Consider the following 20,326-nt stretch of genomic DNA (forward strand, 5'->3'; position numbering starts at 1 on the left):
CCTGTTTACTCTGCAGAGCCATCTCAGCTCAGAGAGAGGGGTGTCTGCACCTCTTGTGCATCAGCAAATTATTCAATAGGTGCTGATCAGTGTCACCTGTGTAAACCCACTGAGGACAATGGGGTTACACAGGTGTCTGTGAGGGCATCCTTTGTCCTGCTGGATCTCTATTGCAGGCGGTGATGTTTAAGAAGGAAATCTTTTTTTTAGGTAACGTATGGAGCATGCTTTGGTCCAGCATCCCTTTTCAAAATAGGATTGCCCATTAGTTTCCCATTTAGCTAAGATTCCTTGCTTCAACATCTAAGAGCCTCCATGTCGAGGGCTATAAATCCAGCATATGATACCACAGCCAAATGTCTGAATTGCTGGAAAACTTAGAATCTTAGTCTCCACTAAATTTGAATTATTTTAGTGGATTTATAATACAAAGCCAAATTTCATTGATACTAAATATGCAGAGCTAGACTGTGACCTGGAATGCACTGTATGCAGGAACATGGGGGGGCTAGGAACTTCCCATGCACTCCTCAAGGGTCTGGGGGTAAGGGTGAGAAATGGGCTCAGCTGAGACAGCATGGGGAATGCCGTAACTTGCTGCTGCTATAGGCCAACCGCAAATTATTACCCACCCTTGAGCAAGGGGGAAGTGAGGGACTTGTACCTCAGAAGGGTATTCGAGGCATGGTGCTTCCCAGGGCTCCTCCTGAACTGGATCAGTTCACACATCACCCCTTGCATAGGGCTTTCCTAAAAGTGCAACCATGTGGCTACACTTTGCAAAAATGAAGTGCAAATGAGGCTAAACTAGAAAGTGTGAAATATATTGCCCATGAGTTTCCCATTTCAACCTTCGCCAAGTAAAGCAGCTGCTGCAATTTCATAGGGGTCCACCATAGCCCTTCCTCCATGTGTGTGGAGGGCCCTGACCCAGCAGATTCAGTGTATCTCTGCTGCAGAAAAACAGGAGGAAGGGAAGGAGGTTAGGATTTGGGGACCTATCGTTGGTGATCTGCCCCCTCCTCCCATACTCTAGTGTATGGGGGAAGTTGGCCAGAGGAGGGCAGGGCTGATAGATTCATGACTGCCTTTTTATGCAGCATGAAGGCCTAGCTAGATGCAGAGAACAAGGTGGATGATGGCTGCATAGGGTCTTGATCGTCTGAGATAATTAAGCCCTGGTGATCCACAGTCACCTCCTGCAAAAATTCCTTTAGTTTTCTTCATGTTGTGTTTCCATTTGCAATCACCTCAGTGCCACTGCAAGGGCTGGTGTTTAAAACATTCAGCATTTTGTGTTTTTCCTTTTGTCTTTGGCATTGTGTCTTCAGATGTCCTTTCCTTGTGATAGTCTCACCACTGCTCGCCTTCTCTCCTCACACAGACAGTTGTGATCCCCTCACACCATGCCACATTCAGAGCAGAGCTGGACCCAAGCAGGTTCGTCCCACTCTAGCTATCCCACCAGAATGCAACATTGATGATGAGATTTAGGGCGGCATCTGATCCTCAGATACTGAGGCAGGAAGGTGCTTTATCCAGCTACTGCCCTCTTGCCATTTTAAAGCGGTTAAAGCTGAGGGTAGTGGAAAGAGAGCCTGTAGACCGTCACCATGACTCCACTTCAGGAGTTAAGTTCTGCTGTCTAAGTGCATCCAGGAGCTTCTTAAACTGCTGCTCCCCTCAGCTTCCTTCAGGCCTGGCTGTGTGTTTCGTGGGCCGAACTCTGGCAGGAAACATTCAAAATTTTCACTGAAAAAGTATTTCCATGGATTGTCTTTCAAAAAGAGAGAAAACAAATGTACAGGGGTCATTTTGTTTTCCCCTTGAAGTTTGCCTGTGACTACATTGCTGGTGGTACTTGCCACTACATTGCTAAGCCTCCTTAATGCTAATGCATACTAAAAGGAGGCACGTTCAACCTGTCAGTCAATTCTATAGCATGAGAGCTATGGTTTACCTGGCTTCTCTCTTCTTGCGTATCTGGAGAAACAATTCCAGATGCCTAAATGAAATCTTCTGAGAAAATTATTGTGAGGAACATACACGTTTATGTTGTATGTTTCAACCTGCGGTACGTTAATATGCACTAGGGAACTTAGTGTGCATCCAACAGGGTCTACAGTGACCAGCTGGTGTGCAACACATTAGTGCACTTTAGAATCACGCCTTCTAGTGCACATTACTGCACCACGTAGAGCAGTCCTAAGACTACTGCAGAGCTCAAAGTGGTCTGCTGGACATGTTTGAGGTTTTCCCTTCACTGATCGTAGAGATGGTACGCTGTTTATTGCTATTTCACAAGTAGCATTAGAGATAGCATTGAGATCAAGAGTCTCGGTCCAGCCCATTAGATAAATAAAGTTGTGATCTGGGCGTCCCCCCAAGTTCAAGTTTATTCAGGCCTGTCTCTAGTTACTGATATTGCAGATGGCTTCAATACACTGTCTACGCACTCCAAAACAAATAGAAAAGATTCTAGTGACCTGCTCACATGGGTAATGGCTGAAGATGTGCAGCTAAAACTGCCTGCTAGAGACCGTGAAGACTCCTATAGAGATGTGTTCCTCAGGGGCAGCCAGGACCGGCTCTAGGCACCAGCAAAGCAAGCATGTGTTTGGGGCATTCCAGCCACCCTTTTTTTTTTTTCCGCTTGGGCAGTTATGCTCTTGGAGCTTGGGACAGCAAATGTTTTGCTTGGGGCAGCAAAAAACCTAGAGCCCGCCCTGGGGGCAGCTGGCTGGTAGTATGACTGGCAAATATACTTATCATTATAGCTGGATTTTTATGACTTGTGTGTCACCATTTGAACATAGGATTTCTCAAGTGGCTTGAAGCTGCACTCCCAAAGTTCACGTTGGTCATCAAAATGTCTTGCTGGTTCATCTGTTGGGGGAGCCTGGCCCTAAAAGTCAAAACAGGCATACCAATATAAAACGACCTTTACCAGGAACCAGACACCAACAGGGGGAGCAGTCTCTCTCCCTCCACCTCTTCTTCAGGTATCTGGCAACCTCCCACAGACCTGCTGGAAATAGGGATTCTAGTTCATCTCCACTATTGTCAGCAATTAGCACGGCCACAGGAACTAATCAACACAAATAGCTAGATTACAAAGGTGCAACAATACATCCAGTTGGGGTCCAGAACAGAGACTACCCATAAATTGAAAGATCTAGGGAAAAAAGAGCTCCTTCCCTATCAAATAATATTGAAAGCCTGGGAAAGCCAGGTAGGCACTAACAACTGGATGGCAGGTTTTGCTGAAAGGAGAGAAAGAGAGACAGGACATGTGCAGGTCTTCTACAAACTTTAAACCTCTGTGGCTCTCTGCCTTATGCTGGTTTCCTGACAGTTTCCAGATCCACTTTTAGGTCTAATCTTCAAAGCCCTAAATCCATTAGTTTACCTATCTTGGGAACTGTCTCTTCCTCCCTAATACACTGGGCTCCAAAGGGCTATCGAGGCTACTGGAGCTCAGGATGACATTCTCAAGGCCTGGAGTCATGGCATTCTCCGAGGAGGACCCTCAGTGATGGTGGGACTCCCTAATGATTGGGATGAGCTTAGTTCTTTGTGCAAGCCTCCCCTTAAGAGCAACCACATACTGTTCTGACTGTATTTCTCATAAAGATGGAAATAATGAAATAACCACTTCAGAAGACAACCACGCAATGAAGAGGAGATGGAGAGTACAGTCTTTTGGAGCAGAATTTGTGCTTTGTAGTTATATGTTCAGTATGTCCTAATAGTTGCCCTTAACAGGTGACAGCCCAAAGCAAGTTTAAGGAGTGTTTCTTATTCAATGCAATACCAGAAGAAATGGTCAGTTAATATGTAAGGTGACACAATGTAAATTCTTTGGCAGCATGGTCATAAGCCTGATGGACGCTGGAGTTCCTGTCTACGCAGTCTTGCATGCGCGCTCGCATGCTGTCTCTCCAACAAACTGGCAAAACAGACACGGGGAAAAGTTCCACTTCTGTTCAGTTAGGGGTAGGGAAGAAATTAATTTTCTTGTTAAAGAGAAGAGGGCCATGAAACTGAATATAGGAGGCCTTCTTCCCACCAACAGTTTTGCTGTGGCAGTCTCAGTGCTGAGATCAGAAAGATAGGACAGCGATCAGCATCAAATGACTTCCTATTTTAAAGACAATCTACAACTTTTCTCTGTGCAGATTTTCAGGTCCTAAACAGCAATCTTGTGTCCTGAAACCTCACTTGGCCCAATCAACTGCTCCAAAATTAAATGTGCCCTTTCAGATTCATAAGGCCAAAAGTTGGTGTTGAGCCCCTTCAATCCCCACTGACTTCAACAGAAGAGGAATGAGTCTCCAACTGAGGAGAGGTGGAGAAAGAGACAGGAAATGCCTGTCTTCTTGCAAGACAAGTTTTTCATTTACCTCTCAGCGATTCTTCTCCATCTGCACTGCAGATGCTTTCATCCCTGGACTTAATCTCACTTTGTCTTGGAGTCTTTGCATCACATTTAATCCATCATATTGTATTATGTATGTGGTTGGGAAATTTATTCTGATTTTTGCCATTTTATTAAAATCTTCATATGGTAGATCCAGCAGTTGGACACAGTAGAGACGCATGGGCTTAGATCCATCCCTGGCATAACACTGCAGTTAAAACAAGGATAAACCGGGCTTGAGGTCTAGAAACAAGTAGTAATGCACTTTCTTTATAAAACCACTCACTGTTATGTTAAGTGCAGAATGTTGACTAATATTGTTTTTATTTCATGTTTGTTTACATGTATGTATGCAAATTAAGTTGTTCAGTGGCACGTTCTGCATAAATAATTCTTTGCACACTAGAAGAATGTTAGGTGGGGAATGGGAAGTGAGAGATTGGGGTTCAGTCCCAGGTCCAGAAAGAAACTGAAACATGTTTTTGTTTGTTTCACTCAGATTTATATTTGTATAACTTAGAGTATTTTTATTCCTTATTTACTCACAGGCTCTGCAGTTTCTGAGCTGGAGTATCTGAAGGAGCCAGCAAACCTGGTGCAGGGATCAGCCACAGCCTTGTTCTCTGTCATTGGTAAGTTTACTAATTCCCATGCTTAATTTCATACTGAGACTCTTGTGTCTCAGACACCGACTTCTGAACTCTGAGCTTGGCTCCTTTCCCTTAGAAACTCACTGTCCTTGCTCAACATTGTGTGTAGCAACGGGGACACCTACTCTCCAGTGAGGAGAAATGGATTTTCTGAACCTTATAGTATGTACAGGCTGGGTGCTTTGGTGCACTGACTCCCTGTGTCTCCATCTCCAGACAATATCCTGGGCACAGCCATGCAGTACCTGCAGCAGCTCTTCCAGATGCCCTTCGGCTGCAGGGAGCAGAACATGGTCCTGTTTGCCCCCAACATCTACGTCCTGGACTATCTGAATAAGACAGGGCAGCTGAACGAGGAGACTAAATCCAAGGCCATCGGATACTTAGCCAGCGGTGAGGGGCATTAGAGGATTCCTCCTTCTAATATGTGACTGGCTTTGCTGAAACAACTTCGCACCTCACGTCTTGGCATAGATGCAATATTGTTGCTCCAGTAACACAGATTTTAGGGCTAGTTACGTTTGTGGCAGATCTTGGCAATTTTTTTATCAAATTATAATTCATGAAGAACACTTCCTTCTTCTGTTCCTATATAGCTTTGTCACATTATCCAGGACCAAATTATCTCTTGCAGTCCTGCAAGTCGGTTGATTTTCATAGGGTTGCTTTGGTGTAAATGGCAAAAGAATTTAGTCCCCAGTTGTTAGTTTATAAATCCTATGGAAAGCTGTTTGGAGACTGGGGTTTAACTGATGGCAAAAATGGATTTTACCCTACCTTTAAAAGCAGGGAATGGTTCAGTCTCCTCCTTGTGCTTTCAGGGTACCAGAAGCAGATGTCTTACAAACACCCAGATAGATCCTACAGTGTCTTTGGGAGCAGAGATAAGGAAGGAAGGAACACATGGTGAGAGCTGAGAATCTGTGGGGGGGCGGGGTTGAGCATTGTCTACATAGACTCCAATTTCTTATCTGAGCCTGCGTGGAGGGAAAGGGATCTGAGCTGATCTTTACTGCTCCTGACTCATAGTAGGTGCTCGTGTCTCTGTGGTTTCCTTGCAGGCTCTCCGCCTTCGTATATAAATCACTTGCACAAGCCAAATGCTACATCTATATTGTCAACAAGGTCCATTCTCAAACTCTGGTCTGGCTGGCAGACAAACAGAAGCCAGACTGGTGATTCCAAAATGCTGGGAAACTCTTCAATAACAACTTGAAAGTGATGTGTCTCTGCATATTCAGCCATTGCATATTTAGTGTAACCACTAAAAAATATTGTCCTTACCAAGCATATTTTGATCTACCACTGGGCTTACTGGTGTGTGCAAAATACTCTAGGTTGAGTTCTGCTGTAACACCTGTGTAAATCTGGAGTAACTCCATTGACTTTCATCAGGATTTGGACTACCACATCCAAGAGCAGAATAGGGCAATCAACTACATCTACACAGTCCAGCTAGAAATATTTTATAGCACATATATGTTGATATCAATGAAAACTGTATCTCTCACCATCTCTCCTGCACTCTGCCCACTAATTCATATCCACCAGGATTTAGTCTAACTTTACAAACCTCTGATAAGTTTTTTTAAAAAGCCATCATTTTAAAGTCAACCTGCCATGATCAACACACTCAGTCTTCAGATGGACCAGATCTATGAATGCTGTGATTCTGGAGGTAAATTTGCTATTTGCAAATATGGTTGCCATCACAAATTCATGCTGCTAGAACCTTTACCACACTATTATTCTAAGTGGTGCATCTTGGCATCACACTCTTGAGGTTGGGGCAGAGACAATGAAGATGTGGATTTTGAACAAACCTATAGAGTAGGTATCAGTGGTCCACCATCCAGGCATACAATGTGTTAGTGAGATACTGTAAGAGGAAGGGGAGAAGATGGGTCCCTGTTTTCCTCCCCTGGACTGACTAGCTCACTTTGTGTTCTATTCAGGGAGGAGTATATGACGAGTTTTCACTCACAGCCTACATCATCATGGCTTTGCTCAAAGCTGGACATCCCAGCTTGGTAAGGATTCCTTCACGGTGGTTATCAGCTGAAAATGTACTTCTGTCAATTTTCCTTGTATTAAAATCATTACAGATTGTCTAGGCACTGGGAGTGATAATTTGTGAGGATGTACAGGAACATGCGTTCATTATCTGCTGGTAATGGAGAGGAGAAGCAACCATCCACTTTAACACATTCTGTTCATATTAGTGGACTATTAACATACAGATCTACGATAGCATACAACTTATGGTGTACAGCTTGTTTTGTTCTGTTGATGCATGATCACTGTAATTCTAGTATACATAGGAACTGCACCTCAAATACATCCAGGAAGCTAGCAATGTATTGATCAGTTTGAAATCCTCACTAACAGCCCATCAACATATAAACAAAGATGGACCTACACCACAAAATTCAGATTTGGATCCAAATCAGGACTGTGCACATCTAAGATTTGGGTTAAGCCCGTTAGAAAGGTAGTGATCAGTTTCAAAATTCAGATCCAAATATGGGTTCATATTGTCCTCATTCCCCCTTGGAATTGTTCATATCGGAGGTGTGGGTTCCAGCCTATCCCTACACACACTATAATATTCCATGTTGCTGTTTCATGTACTTTTCCTATTTGTATTTGAAGGTCTTTCCTTCACCTGGCCCTTTGTGTTCTGCAGTGAAGTATTTGGACAAAATTCAGACCTGTCAAAATCTTCTCCAGCAAGTCCTTCAGAAGGAGCTTTCAAGTGGACAGCAAGAACCACCTGCTGCTCCTGTCTGATATTCTGGGAAATTACAGCGTGGAAGTGAATGGCCATGGCTGTGTCTACGTGCAGCACAGAGATCCCCAGCCCATTGCCCCTCATTGTGGGGCAGCTCCACCCAGTAATGAACCATTCTTCTTTCTCTTTCCTGTTTTTGTGGCTTGTTCATTCTTTCTTTGTGTCCTTTATTCTTTGTTTCATTTCTTTTATTCTCTTGGGTTTGGTTTATTCTTCCATTCTCTCTTTTGTTCCTCCTTTCTCTTTCATTCTTTCATGTATTGCGTTCCAGTGTTTCCTTCACTTTTCTGAGGGAACTTTCCTTCCTGGGAGCTTGGGTCCAATTCTGCACCCAGAAGTAGCTGTGTTTCTAATTGAAAACTCTGCCAATTGCACCCTATTGCGCTGTCTTTGATTTTCCTCTTTCCCAGGCTGTGAGGTTTCTGAGAGGCGTTAAAAGTAATGGATTGTGTCTCTGATGCAGATGCAACCCTTACCCTGGAGTCACTGTGTGGTAGTATTTGAGTCACAAGTGAAGAATTTTTGGAGCTGAATTACTGATGTGGAAAATAGAGGATAGAGGCAGATCTGTCGTAAAGGTGTTTGAGAACTGCCACCGCATTAAATGGAGGATGGGAGTGATTGGGGTTTTATTGTCAGGATTATTTTCCCTTTTTTCTACTTAATTCTGAGATACAACATCCTTGTGCCTGAGAAGGCATCTGGGTTCTCTTTCTCTCTCTCTCTCTCTGTGCAGACAGTGAATGCTTCCTGCACTGCTGATGTGCCAACAAAGTTTGACCTTGTCGTTTCAGCCAGGTAGCCTCCCTTCACTTCCCCAGCTCCCTGAATGACAAGAATCAGCTGACTGGGAAAGGGGTGAGGAAGAGGGTTTTAAAACAAGGCTGATTATAAATATTGCAACAAATCCTTGGCATCCAAGGACTTCACCATGGCCCCTGTGATTGTGAGCATAGGACACGGCTTCTCCTACCCCGAAAACCCAGGTGTTAATGAATGGGCCGGAAGGACATTCTCCACTAGCTGTTAGCAGTATTGGGCCTATGATACACAACTAATCATTTCTGATTCCATCCAACAATGCCCTGCAGTGCGCATATACACTAGACAGTTGAGTACAGTGTTAGTGCTGTTTTATAATGGGGATGATTCACATTTGCTCCCTGCACCCCTTTAGCCACATGATGGTTGTTTGGATGCGTATAAACCACAACGTGCAAAGAAGCAATGAATCATTTAAATGGCAGTTGCCATTGCAGCAGCCATTGTATGTACGCTAGGGTTCTCTCCAGCCACAGCCCTGTGGTGCCCGAGTCCCCTGAAGCACTCTCTCCTGTTGAGACACCTGTTGCCTGTTCCTGATGCCGGGACCTCTCCCCAAATGCAAGTCCAACAGCTTTGGATCGTGTCCCTGTGACTAGGAATATAAAAAACACTCAGAACATTAGCTCCCTCACCCTGCATGGAACTTATCATGCTTCATTGCAACACCCTTTCTTTCTCTAGGTATTTATAGAGCACCAGCACCACAGAAACTAGATGCTGTATTAATAGATCTCCTCTCCATGCCCTGTCCCTCTCACGCACTTATGCTTCTTGCTGCCCTGTCTCTCTCCTACATGTAATTAGGGCTTGGTCTACACGAGAAAACTAAGTCAGTTTAACTATGTTGCTCAGGAGTATGAAAAATCCGTACCCCTGAGAGGTGTAGTTAAGCTGACCTAAACCCAGGTGTAGATAGCTATCTAGCCTGTTGGGGAAGTGGATTATCTACACCAATGGGAGAACTCCTCCCGTCAGCATAATAGTGTCTACACGGAGCACTGCAGTGCTGCAGCTGTGCCACTGTAGTGTGTTAAGTGCAGACATACTCTAAGAAGTCAAAATGGAACAGGTAAATCAGAAAGGTCTTGTGCTCTGGAGCAGAACGTATCATTGTGATTCCTCATCATTCGTGGTCCAGACTGATCTTGTCTCTCTCATTGCAGTTATGCCGGGAAGTGCAATAGCTCCAGCATTGTTGATGGCAAGATGCTCTTAGGCTTTGTCCCTGTCGGATTATCCCTGCGGAAGGTAAAGGATGGGAGCGAGGTCAATAAACCACCCCATGGGTAGGGCGGTTACAGGCTGTTATACCCTGGGCTGGATAAAAGGAGAGGACCAGGCCAGCCAACCAGTGTTCTGAGCCATGCGGGCATTCACTGGAGCCCACCTGGCTCAGGACACATTGCCATCCCCTTCATTACATACAACCAGTAACCCACTTAATGAAACAAACATTATACTAAGCTGTGTGTGGATGCCTGACAAATTGCTACTGACTAGCTTAGGCCAAATATATACACACATACACCTAGGGCCAGTTTTTGTGTGTGTGTATGTGTTACAGCACCCCCCGCTTCCCCCACCCAAGGGCAGATTTTTAAAGGCATTTAGGTTCCTAGTGGGACATCCAAAAGAACCTAGCTCCCATTAAAATCAGTAGGAATCAGGTACTTAAGCATTTTAGAAAAATTCACTTGGGCACCTGCCCATCTGCATTCTTAGGTGCCTAATTACCTCTGACAATCTGCCACCTAGTGATTATTATGCAGTTTCCACCTTGGCTGTTACACAACACTTGTTCCATGGTAATAGAGCTGCCAATACTTGCACCAATTAAGAATGTGGTAGGTGTTTATTGACATCATGTGGCCATTTCTGCAGGTTCTGAGATGTTTTTTGTGTTAATAAATGGAATCTCTCTCCTTTTCCCTTGTTTCAAGCTTCAGGGTGATCGTATGCTGATACAGGTGGAAACCAAGAACAACCGTGACCTCTTCAACTTGGAGAGTGGAAGTCTGAGTAAGTCTGTAAGTGGTAGTTTTTCTTGACTTTTTTGTGTATATTTTATAAAACTGTTTTCCCCTAAGACCAAAAGTCTTAACAAGGCAATTGTAAAGCAACCAAGTCAAGTGAACAGGGACTCTGGGCAGATGGTATCATACAAGGTAAGCAGCCATGTGTTTGGGACGCACTTTAGGGGTCTTTGGTGGAAAGAAATTGATATTTTAAAAGAAAATAATCTGACAAGCTTGTCTGTCCTTCCATTCCCAGCCCTCACAGAAGAATATCACTTTCTCTTTTGAGCAAGAATTTCCTGTGTTCAACATCAAACCAGCTTCAGTGCTGATCTACGATCACTATGAAATAGGTAGGAGGCCTGGCTGAGATCCTTGTCTATTTCCACTAAGATAGATGGTGTTTGTTTACATGCTACTACTCTTGCCTTAATACATATTGACTGGGGGAGGGCACTCCCAGCTTTTATATTGGATGTTAGCCCCATGTCCCTCCCAGATGGGACCTGTAGACACCTTGGAACTCGCCAGACACTGCCTGTATATTGTAGCTCAGCCTTGGGAATGGATCAGTCTGAAACGGGGAGATTGCAATGGCGTTTCATCAAATGTTTAGGGACTTATTGAACATATCAAATGCTGACCATGAGTTTATAGATCAGCCATGAAGACAGGTCATTCTGAAACAAGGGATGCTTCAAGTTCTCAAAGGTGTTTGTGAGCTGAGAAGTTTCTGTAACTGGGGCAGGGGACACTTATTAAGGGTATGGAATATTTTGATTGAATGTGTTTGGGTTTCTTCCTTTGTAGATGAGCATGTTCTTGCTGAGTACAGCACAGCCTATGGTCAGACATCTCACTCTGAAAGCAGCTACAAGTCCGCACCAGATAGAGCGAATTGTGAGTGGTACTCTCCAGAGAGTACAATAAGAATGGGAGAGGACAAGGCTGTGGGGGAAAGTGGACAAGAGACTGGGTCACGTAATCCAAATGAAAGGGAGAGCTGTTCAGAACCTGAGGGCTCTGATGTACTTTGTAAGGAATTTGACAGTCGTGTAGTGGGATGGATTTCACTGGAAAAATATACAAGATTTTGTAGATGTTGAGCTTGGAAACAGATCCCTTCACCGTGAAAATGAGCCACTTTCTGAGTAGAAAATGGCCCCATCAGGAACAGTGAGGGGGTGTTTCAAAAGCAGCTAAATGACTTAGGAGCGCACATGATATTGAAAGTTAGTGCTCCTGAGGTGCTTCTGAAAATCCCACCCATCAGCTGAGGTGACTCCGGAATTGGAACTCTTGCATATACAGGATTTGAAACTTCACGTGGTGCTGGTGTTGTAACCAGCCGCTTCAGGGAGTTTTCTGGAAAAGTAAAACTTGTGGGGAGTGAAACTTGGCGAAAATGTCTGTGCTTAATTCTGCAATTAAATTTTCATCTGTTTCATGCAGCTGCAGTGGTTTGTAGAGCAGGAGAAGAAAGGCAGAAGGATTAAGTGTGGTTTTGTCCTCCTGGCACAACCAGAATTGGCACATTGGCTTTAAGAGGAGATTCTGATCTCTCTCTCTCTCCCTCACACACACACATAAATCAAAAGTAAATCCTCTGAAGTCAACAGAGTTACAGCTGTGAAGGAGAGAGGATGGGTAGGGTCCAATGGGTGGGGATGTAGGATTGCTCTGCATGGGGCCAAATAGGCTGATGTTTCATTGGTCCCACAAGGAACTGACAGAAACCCCCTTTCAGGACAGGCCTGTTGTCATTCTGTACAGCTAACCATCATTTTCTGGGGAGAAAAAATTGAGCTATACAAAAAAAAAATCCCCATTTTCATCATTCTAATTTTTAGTCTATTTTTTTCTTGTTGGGTTTTTTTTTCCTCACAGGACAAACCCAGACTGAGAAAAGAAGCCAGTGCATTTATTTCCCCTCTTTCCTTCTGCAATCCCTCCACTACTACTTGCTGGTAAATGTTACACTTACAGCATGTAGTCACTCAGGTTGTGACTGTGCAGTAGGTAACTTGGCTTGGTTTCAGCCCAAGCCCACATGTTCCTTCATACTCTCCCTCCAGACTTATATAGACAACCCTCTACCCTGCTTCCACACTGACTGAGAACAACAGTTGGAAATATAGCATATAATATTCCCTGTAATAATCAAATTCCATGGGTCTGGGTCCTGATTATCTCGTCTTTGCTCACTGAAGCATGATTATCATTTGTTGACCAAGCAAAGTCGGGCCCTACATTCAACTTGGTGGAGTTAGTTTGTCTGTAATGTGACAACTGTCTCACACTTTTGACCGGTGTGAGAAAAATCAGGCCTACAGCATGCCCGCTGTGGTGCTGCAAGCAAAGGAATTTCTCTGTTGCCTCTGCAGCTAGCTACACAAATCATAAGCAATAGTTCAATATACTGCTTTCTCTCATGTTGGTGTACAGCTCAGCCTCAGTAAGCAATGAAGTGTGTAACTAGTCCGAGCTAATGCCAATTTTATAGAGCCAGTGACCCAGCCAGTAACAGAAGGGCAATGGAGTTGTGCAAGGGTCATGGGCTGATAGTCAGGACTACTGTGGACAAGATGAAGTGCAAAAATCTGCTGCATAGTTCTGTAAATGCAAGCTATGTTATTCCAAAGCTGGACTTCCTGTACAGCTCTGCCAAGACCCCTCAGTCCTGCCCTACAGCCCTCCTGCTATTCCAGCCCTGGGCTCCCCACCCAGCTCTGCCAAGGCCCCTCAGTCCTGTCCTGCAGCCCCCCCTGCTATTCCAGCCCTGGACATAGGCGGCGAGTTATATGAGCCCATTGTGCCCATGCTCCACCAATATGCAGAAGCATGAGCCCGGCTCCACCAATGTCTGGGGCTCCGCTGCAAGCCCTGCGCCCGGGGTCCCAGCTGCCTCCCGGGGCTCCGCTGCTGGCCCTGTGCCCACCCCCAGCTCTGACCCCAGCCTTGGCCCCCTTACCTCTGTCCAGGTACCCCCTCCTGGAGACATGGCCCTGCTCCCGGCCCCAGCCCCGGGTAAGGTTATATATTGGCTTACAAGGCAGGTGTGGTGGATAGGATTTGGACCCGTTCTGGGCACCACCAAAAATTATACAAACCTGGCGCCCATGGCCATGGGCTCCCCACACAGCTCTGCCAATGCCCCTCAGTCCTGCCCTGCAGCCCCCAGGATATTCCAGTGCTGGGCTCCCCACACAGCTCTGCCAATGCCCCTCAGTCCTGCTCTGCAGCCCCCCTGATATTCCAGTCCTGGACTCGTCACACAGCTCGGCCCAAAACTTCTTTAGAAGTACCAAGGATACTGAGATGTGGGTTTGTAGGAGAAAAAGCAGCTGAATTTTTCAGGTTACAGAGAGGCAGGATGAGAACAATAGCACTATATAGAATCCTTCCACAGATTAAACCCTCCAGCTCTTAAGCAAAGTAAGCCATTATGGGATAAGAGGGAAGGTCCTCTCATGGATCAGTAACTGATTAAAAGACAGGAACAAAGGATAGGAATAAATGGTCCGTTTTCAGAATGGAGAATGGTGTCCCCCAGGAATATGTATTGGCAACAGTGCTGTTCAACATACGCATAAATGATGTGGAAATAGGGGAAAACAGTGAGGTGGCAAAATTTGCAGACGATACAAAATTATTCAGGATAGTTAAGTCCAAAGCTGACTGCGAAGAGTTACAAAGGGATCTCACAAAACTGTGTGGCTCGACAAAAAAATGGCAGATGGAAATTCAATGTTGATAAATGCAAAGTAATGCACATTGGAAGACATAATCCCAACTAACATACAAACTGATGGAGTCTAAATTAGCAGTTTACCACTCAAAAAGATCTTGGAGTCATTGTGGATAGTTCTCTGAAAACATCCACTCAGTGTGCAGCAGCAATCAAAAAAGTAACAATGTTAAACCATTAGGAAAGGTATAGATAATAAAACAGCAAATATCATAAAGCCATTCTACTCCTAATCCGTGGTAGTCCTATACCTTAAATACTGCATGCAGTTCTGGTTGCCCCATCTCAAAAAAGATATATTGGAATTGGAAAAGGTGCAGAGAAGGGCAACAAAAATGATTAAGGGTATGGAACAGCTTCCGTCTGAGAAGAGATTTAAAAGACTGGCACTGTTCAGATTGGAAAAGAGACGACTAAGGGAGTATCTGATAGAGTCTATAACATCATGACTGGTGGGGAGAAAGTGAATAGGGAAGTGTGATTTACGCTGTCATATCACACAAGAACTAGGGGTCATCCAATGAAATTAATAGGCAGCAGGTTTAAAACAAACAAAAGAAGTACTGTCTCACACAACGGACAGTCAGCCTGTGGAACTCATTGCCAGGGGATGCTGTGAAGGCCAAAAGTATAACTGGGTTAAAAAAAGAATGAGATAAATTGCTGGAGGACAGGTCCATCAATGGCTAACAGCCAAGATGGTCAGGGATGCAACCCGATGCTCTGAGTGTCCCTAATCTCTGATTGCCAGAAGCTCAGCATGGACAACAGGGGATGAATCACTTGGTAATTGCCCTGTTCTGGTCATTTCCCTCTGAAGCACCTGGCACTGGCCACTAGCAGAAGACAGGACTTCTGAGCTTCCTGTCCATTAACCCTGCTGCCTCACTGAAGTGGACTCTTCTCAGCATTGCAAACCCCCGCCAGTGATCAAAATTCTGGCCCAAATTCTAATAGTCACTATAACTACTCTTATTTATTCATTGGTTCAGGCCATAGGTTTGCACCATGGAGTCTATCCCAGTGTTGTGCAGGATGGAATGTGCTGAGAGCCACATGGTGAGGACTGGAGTTCTGGGTGGGTGGGTGGACCTCTCTCGCTCTCAATGGGCATCAGAATGAAAGGGCTGCAGAACCCACTGGCATAATGTCTGGCCCAGCAGGGGTGCTGTAACAATTTGTATCGCGGGGGTGCTGAGAACCACTGAGCCAAACTGTAAACCCTGGATATAATGGAAACCACTTCAAGCCAGGGGGTGCAGCAGAACCCCCGGCACCCACAGTTCCAGCACCTATGGGCCCCAGGGAAGCTGACGCAAAGGCAACCTATATGTCCTTGCTGGGTCTCCTGGTTGTTTACTCCATGTCCCTCCTGTTAGAACAAAGGTGACATGGGCCAGGACCCTGCAGTAAGTCAGTGCCTCAGTTGTAAATATGCAGCTGGTTGCTCTGCTGTTTGGCTCAAATCCACTGTGCTCCCCGTGGCCCTTGTTGTAAGGAAGCCAAGTCATTAAGTGATGAACCAGCAAATTCTGTTCTGTCCCACTTTCGAAATCCTCTGTTATTTGCTCACTGCTTTCCTGTCTTCTCCTAAACTCCCACTCTGTCAACGTGCTCAGCAAATAGAGGGTGTTGGAAATCGCCAGGGGAAAGTTCTTCCAGGGGAAAATGATGATTAATCAAAACCAAAATGTTCCCTGGTACTGAGTAGATCTAGATGAAACATTCAACAGAAACCTGCCTGCTTTTTCTGCTAGCTCATCACCAGTCTCCCGTGGCTCCACACCTGGGGAGCTGGATGGAGCCTCTGCTTCCAGGGCTCCTCAGACAGCTCTGAGGGCATCCCTTGGCCCAGAGTCAGCCAGCCCAGGAAGCCAAATGAATAGGGAGTCAGGCAGCCCCTGGAGCAAGTAGTTAAATTCTGGCTTGGTTCTCCCCAAAGGGAATGTTTCCTCCTTGAGAAAAATTTAAAATTTTTCACCTTCTGTCTTTGCTCAGGACAAAAGAGTTTTGTTTTGTTCTGTTCAAAACAATTTCAAATTTTTCCAAGAAAGGGAGACTGTTTTTCAGCCACTTCCACAAATGGTCTATGCTTAATGCCAGCCAGGACACAGCTTCTTTCCCCCACACATGAAAGTTCAGGCTTGTCAATGAGACCCTAAAAGCCCCACCATGGTATGGAAAAGGGGTCCCACAAGCTTTATCCAGAGACATACCTCAATCCTGCCCTGCAGTCCCCCTTCTAGTCCAGCCCTCAGCTCCCCACATAGCTCAGATGATGCCCCTCAGTCCTGCCCGGCAGCCCACTGTTCATACATTCTAAGGCCAGAAGGGACAATTGTGATCACCTGCTCTGACTTCATGTCTAACACAGGTTGTAGATGATTTTTTTGAACTAGTGCATGTCTTTTAAAAAATCCAATCTTGATTTAAAAATTGCTCTTGATGGAGAATCCACTGTGACCCTGGGAAAATTGTTTTGGTCATTAATTACCCTCACTGTTAAAAATGTAGACCTTATTTCCAGTCTAAATTTGTCTAGCTCAGCGCTTCTCAAACGGTGGGTCGGGACACCAAAGTGGGTCGTGACACTGTTTTAATGGGGTCACCAGGGCTGGCGTTAGGCTTGCTGGGGCCTGGGGCTGAAGCCTTAGCTCCACAGCCTGGGGCTGAAGCTGAATGCCAAGCCCCAGTACCTGGGCCAAAGCCCAAGGGCTTGAGCCCTTGGCAGCGGGTCTTGGGCTTCAGCTTCAGCCCAGGATAGGGTTGGCAACTTTCTACTTCACACAAAACCGAACACCCTTGCCCTGCCCCATCCCTCCTCTGAGGCCCCACCCCTGGAGTACCTCTTCTCCGAGGCTCCAGGCTGGGGATAGAGCCGAGGGGTTTGGACTATGGGAGATGGCTCTGGGCTGGGGCAGGGGGGTTGGGTGCGGGGGTTCAGGTTCTGGTTGGAGGTGCTGGCTCTAGTGTGGGGCCAAGGATGAGAGATTTGGGGTGCAGGAGGGGGCTGGAGCAGGGGGTTGGGGTGCGGGAAGGGTGAGGGCTCCAGCAGGGGATGCGGGCTTTAGTGTAAGGCCATGGATGAGGGGTTTGGGGTGCAGGAGGGGGCTCAGGGCTGGGGCTGAGAGGTTGCGGGGTGGGGGTGATGGCTCCATCTGGGGGTGTGGGCTGTGGGGTGGACCTGGGGATGAGGGGTTTGGGGTGCAGGAAGGGGCTCAGGGCTGGGGCTTCGGCTTTGGCCTTCCTGCCCAGAGGCAGGGCTCGGGCAGGCTCAGGCTTCGGTCCCCCCTGCTGGGGTCATGTAGTAATTTTATTGTCAGAAGTGGGTTGTGGTACAATGAAGTTTGAGAACCCCGGTCTAGCTTCAACTTCTAGCCATTAGATCTTGTTAAGAGCCCATTATCAAATATTTGTTTCCCATGTACAAACTTATATTGGGTTCAAGTCACCCCTTAACCTTCTCTTTGTAAGACTCAAGGAGTTCAATCTATTTATCTTATCACTAAGTCATGTTTTCTAATCCTTTAATCATTCTCAAGGCTCTTCCCTGAACCCTCTCCAGTTTATCAGCACCCTGCTTGCATTGTAGACACCAGAACAGGACACAGTATTCCAGCAGTGGTTGCACCAGTGCCAAATGCATTCCTGGACTCCCCCCACAGCTCTGCCAATACCTTTCATCCTCCCCTGCTGCCCCCCCACTTCGCCCCGGACCTCTCTTAAGACCGTTATTTCCCAGAGCCTTCTTGATCCCCAAATTCTCAGATATTATGAACTGACAGCTGGGGCATTAAAAATTTCCTTTGAGCATAAAGGGAGGGACAGTATGAAGGGGACTGTGCAGGGGATATTAACTCACTGTCCTGTTCATTGACAGGACCCTCTGAATCCGTGGTCCAAGGAGTTTTAAAGTACTAACTCTTCATATGTTTTCACTTCCCACTCCTGGACCCACAGGGAGGTGAAGGCTGTGTTATCACCCACAGCCAATTGCATAACCTTTTCCAACTGTTTGTCTTTTCCAACTGTTTGTACTGGAAGTGACGAGAGCTGGGCCCATGTGGATCTGGGATTACAGCTGAGTGGCATTTTTTTATAAAAGTGTCTTTTTTTGGCAGCAAAAATGCAGCTTGGGCAACAGCAAAACATTTTGCAAATTAGTTTGGATTTTTTGGGGGGAAAACCTTAAACCAAATGACAAAAAAAGAAAATGTTTTGTTTTGAAATTTTCCACTAACGTGTTATCGGGTTTTTTGGTTTTGTTTTGGTTGGGGGGGGGGGGGGGGTTGGGGCTTTTCAAAATTTCCTTTAATTTATTTTTAAAATACTTAAAAACATTAAAGACTCAACATAAAAATGAAATGTTTTCTTTCAGGGTGAATGAAATGCTTCATTTGAGCCAAAACAATTTTTTTCAACCTTTCACTTCAGTAAATGTTTAGAAAACTTTTGGTTGTCAGGAACTGAAAAATTACTCATTCTCCCAGGTCTGCTGGGGATCTCAATAGGATCCATCCTTCCCTGACTAAGGCTTCCCCAGTATTTCAGATCTCCGTTTTGTGGAAGTAGGGCAGGGGCTGCCCACACTCCCTGAATGATCTTAATTCCCTAATGGGGTAAGGGATTAATCTTCAGAATGTCTGACTTCTATTTTCCCATGTGCCCCCCAAAGGGCTTCTTCCTTTGCCTTTCTGTAGCACTTCCCATCAGAAGATCCTAACCCACTTGACAACCATTAGTCAGTTGAGCCCAACACACCCCTGCAAGGTGGGTCAGGATCATTACCTCCATTTTACTGATGGGTAAACTGAGGCACAGAGAGGGGTGTGGACGTGCCCAAGGTCACACAGTGAATCGGTGGCAGGGCTGAGAAATGAACCCACTTCTCCCAACTTTCTCTCACAAGACTTTTCTTCCTCTGTTTAGAGCCCCAGTGTGCCAATCTTACTGTGCTCCAAAGAGACCATTCACAACCAGCACCAGCTTCCTGGGGAGCTAAGGAAGCAGTCCCGCTCCCTCAAACAACTGAGGGCGCGGATATGCCTAGAGCTAGTGCTGTGGACACGAGCAAGTGTGCTCTATGCACTCCTAACAAGGGCAGTGGCACAAACACACCCCTACAGGGGCAGCTCCACTCATTCAGCCAGCAAAGGGTACTTTTATCCCCATGGCCAGCTCTGACACATGCCATGCAGCCGGGGGCAATGGTACACAAAATGGTCTCTCACTTGCATCCCCTGAGATGTGTACCAGATATTACTGGACGTAGCTGGCTATCATACCAGTGGAATACAGCATATGAACAGGAAAGGTTTCTCTGGGAACACTGGGCAGGATTTGGGGAGTTTGTTCCAGTCCCCACAGAATGCTGGACTGGCCCAGTAATGAGCTAAAGGGCTTCTCCAACCACCGCAGAGTGCTGCTGGAGTGATACAAAGAGGGGATGGGGGTGAATGGTTCAGACACAGGACAGTGTCTCACATGAACACCTCCAATAAATACCCTTCCCTCCACCCCACCCCACCCCACCCCACCCCCCAGTTTGTCAGGGTCTGGCCAGGGACAGTCTCTGTGCCATGAGTCAAAGCTGTTGGCTCTGGCTCCTCCTCACATACCTCTCTCCATTTCCCAGATGGTCCTGGCCCCCTGCCCTTATCTTGCCCCTCCCGGGGGCTGTTTACAAAGAGAGGTATAAAGGGGCGGACGCAGCGGACAGCCAGGGTGCAGGGAGCCAGCGGACAAGGCTGTGTGTCTGCCTCACTCACCATCCTCGCTCTGCACCATGGGCAAGGACAGGCTGCCCGGTGGCCCGAACATCTTCCTCCTGCTCCTCTTCCTCCTCCCTGGAGACACGTCGCCCACCACTGAACCGTA

General features: G+C 46.1%; 2 protein-coding genes across 7 annotated transcripts in view; both read left to right on the forward strand.

Annotated features, from left to right (window-relative positions):
* Positions 1-4,965: 4,965 nt before the first annotated feature.
* Positions 4,966-20,195, forward strand: LOC122461562 (ovostatin-like). 6 transcript variants are annotated; one of them, XR_006283565.1, is made up of 11 exons: positions 4,966-5,052; positions 5,892-5,976; positions 6,132-6,288; positions 7,723-7,964; positions 8,598-8,659; positions 9,850-9,934; positions 10,627-10,713; positions 10,958-11,054; positions 11,512-11,601; positions 12,589-12,668; positions 20,085-20,129. XR_006283565.1 is itself a non-coding variant. In XM_043521758.1 (10 exons), exons 4-10 carry the CDS (start codon positions 7,890-7,892, stop codon positions 20,145-20,147), a joined length of 549 nt encoding a protein of 182 aa, XP_043377693.1. In that variant the 5' UTR covers positions 4,966-5,052; positions 5,892-5,976; positions 6,132-6,288; positions 7,723-7,889; the 3' UTR covers positions 20,148-20,195. The 6 variants fall into 6 exon arrangements, 5 of the variants coding, with proteins under 5 accessions (XP_043377693.1, XP_043377562.1, XP_043377579.1 ...); XM_043521758.1 differs by lacking the exon at positions 11,512-11,601 and having other exon boundaries at positions 20,085-20,195; XM_043521685.1 differs by lacking the exons at positions 12,589-12,668; positions 20,085-20,129 and adding an exon at positions 5,287-5,463 and having other exon boundaries at positions 4,972-5,052; positions 11,512-12,009.
* The window catches only part of LOC102941695 (alpha-2-macroglobulin), a 58,133-nt gene continuing 57,987 nt past the window's right edge, over positions 20,181-20,326 (forward strand). Inside the window, exon 1 of the mRNA XM_037912670.2 lies at positions 20,181-20,323. Within this exon, the coding sequence (XP_037768598.1) occupies positions 20,235-20,323 (89 nt within the window). The 5' untranslated portion in view covers positions 20,181-20,234. The remainder of the gene's footprint in view (positions 20,324-20,326) is intronic.

This window comes from Chelonia mydas, chromosome 1 (assembly GCF_015237465.2).
Source record: "Chelonia mydas isolate rCheMyd1 chromosome 1, rCheMyd1.pri.v2, whole genome shotgun sequence".
NCBI lineage: Eukaryota > Metazoa > Chordata > Testudines > Cheloniidae > Chelonia > Chelonia mydas.

Bases quoted from the DNA above. Each gene is read 5' to 3' on its own strand.
- LOC122461562 (XM_043521627.1), top strand. From the start codon at position 7,890: ATGGCCATGGCTGTGTCTACGTGCAGCACAGAGATCCCCAGCCCATTG. The intron at 7,965-8,597 runs GTAATGAACCAT...CTCTCTGTGCAG, and splicing joins TTGTGGGGCAGCTCCACCCA to ACAGTGAATGCTTCCTGCAC. The intron at 8,660-9,849 runs GTAGCCTCCCTT...CTCTCATTGCAG, and splicing joins GACCTTGTCGTTTCAGCCAG to TTATGCCGGGAAGTGCAATA.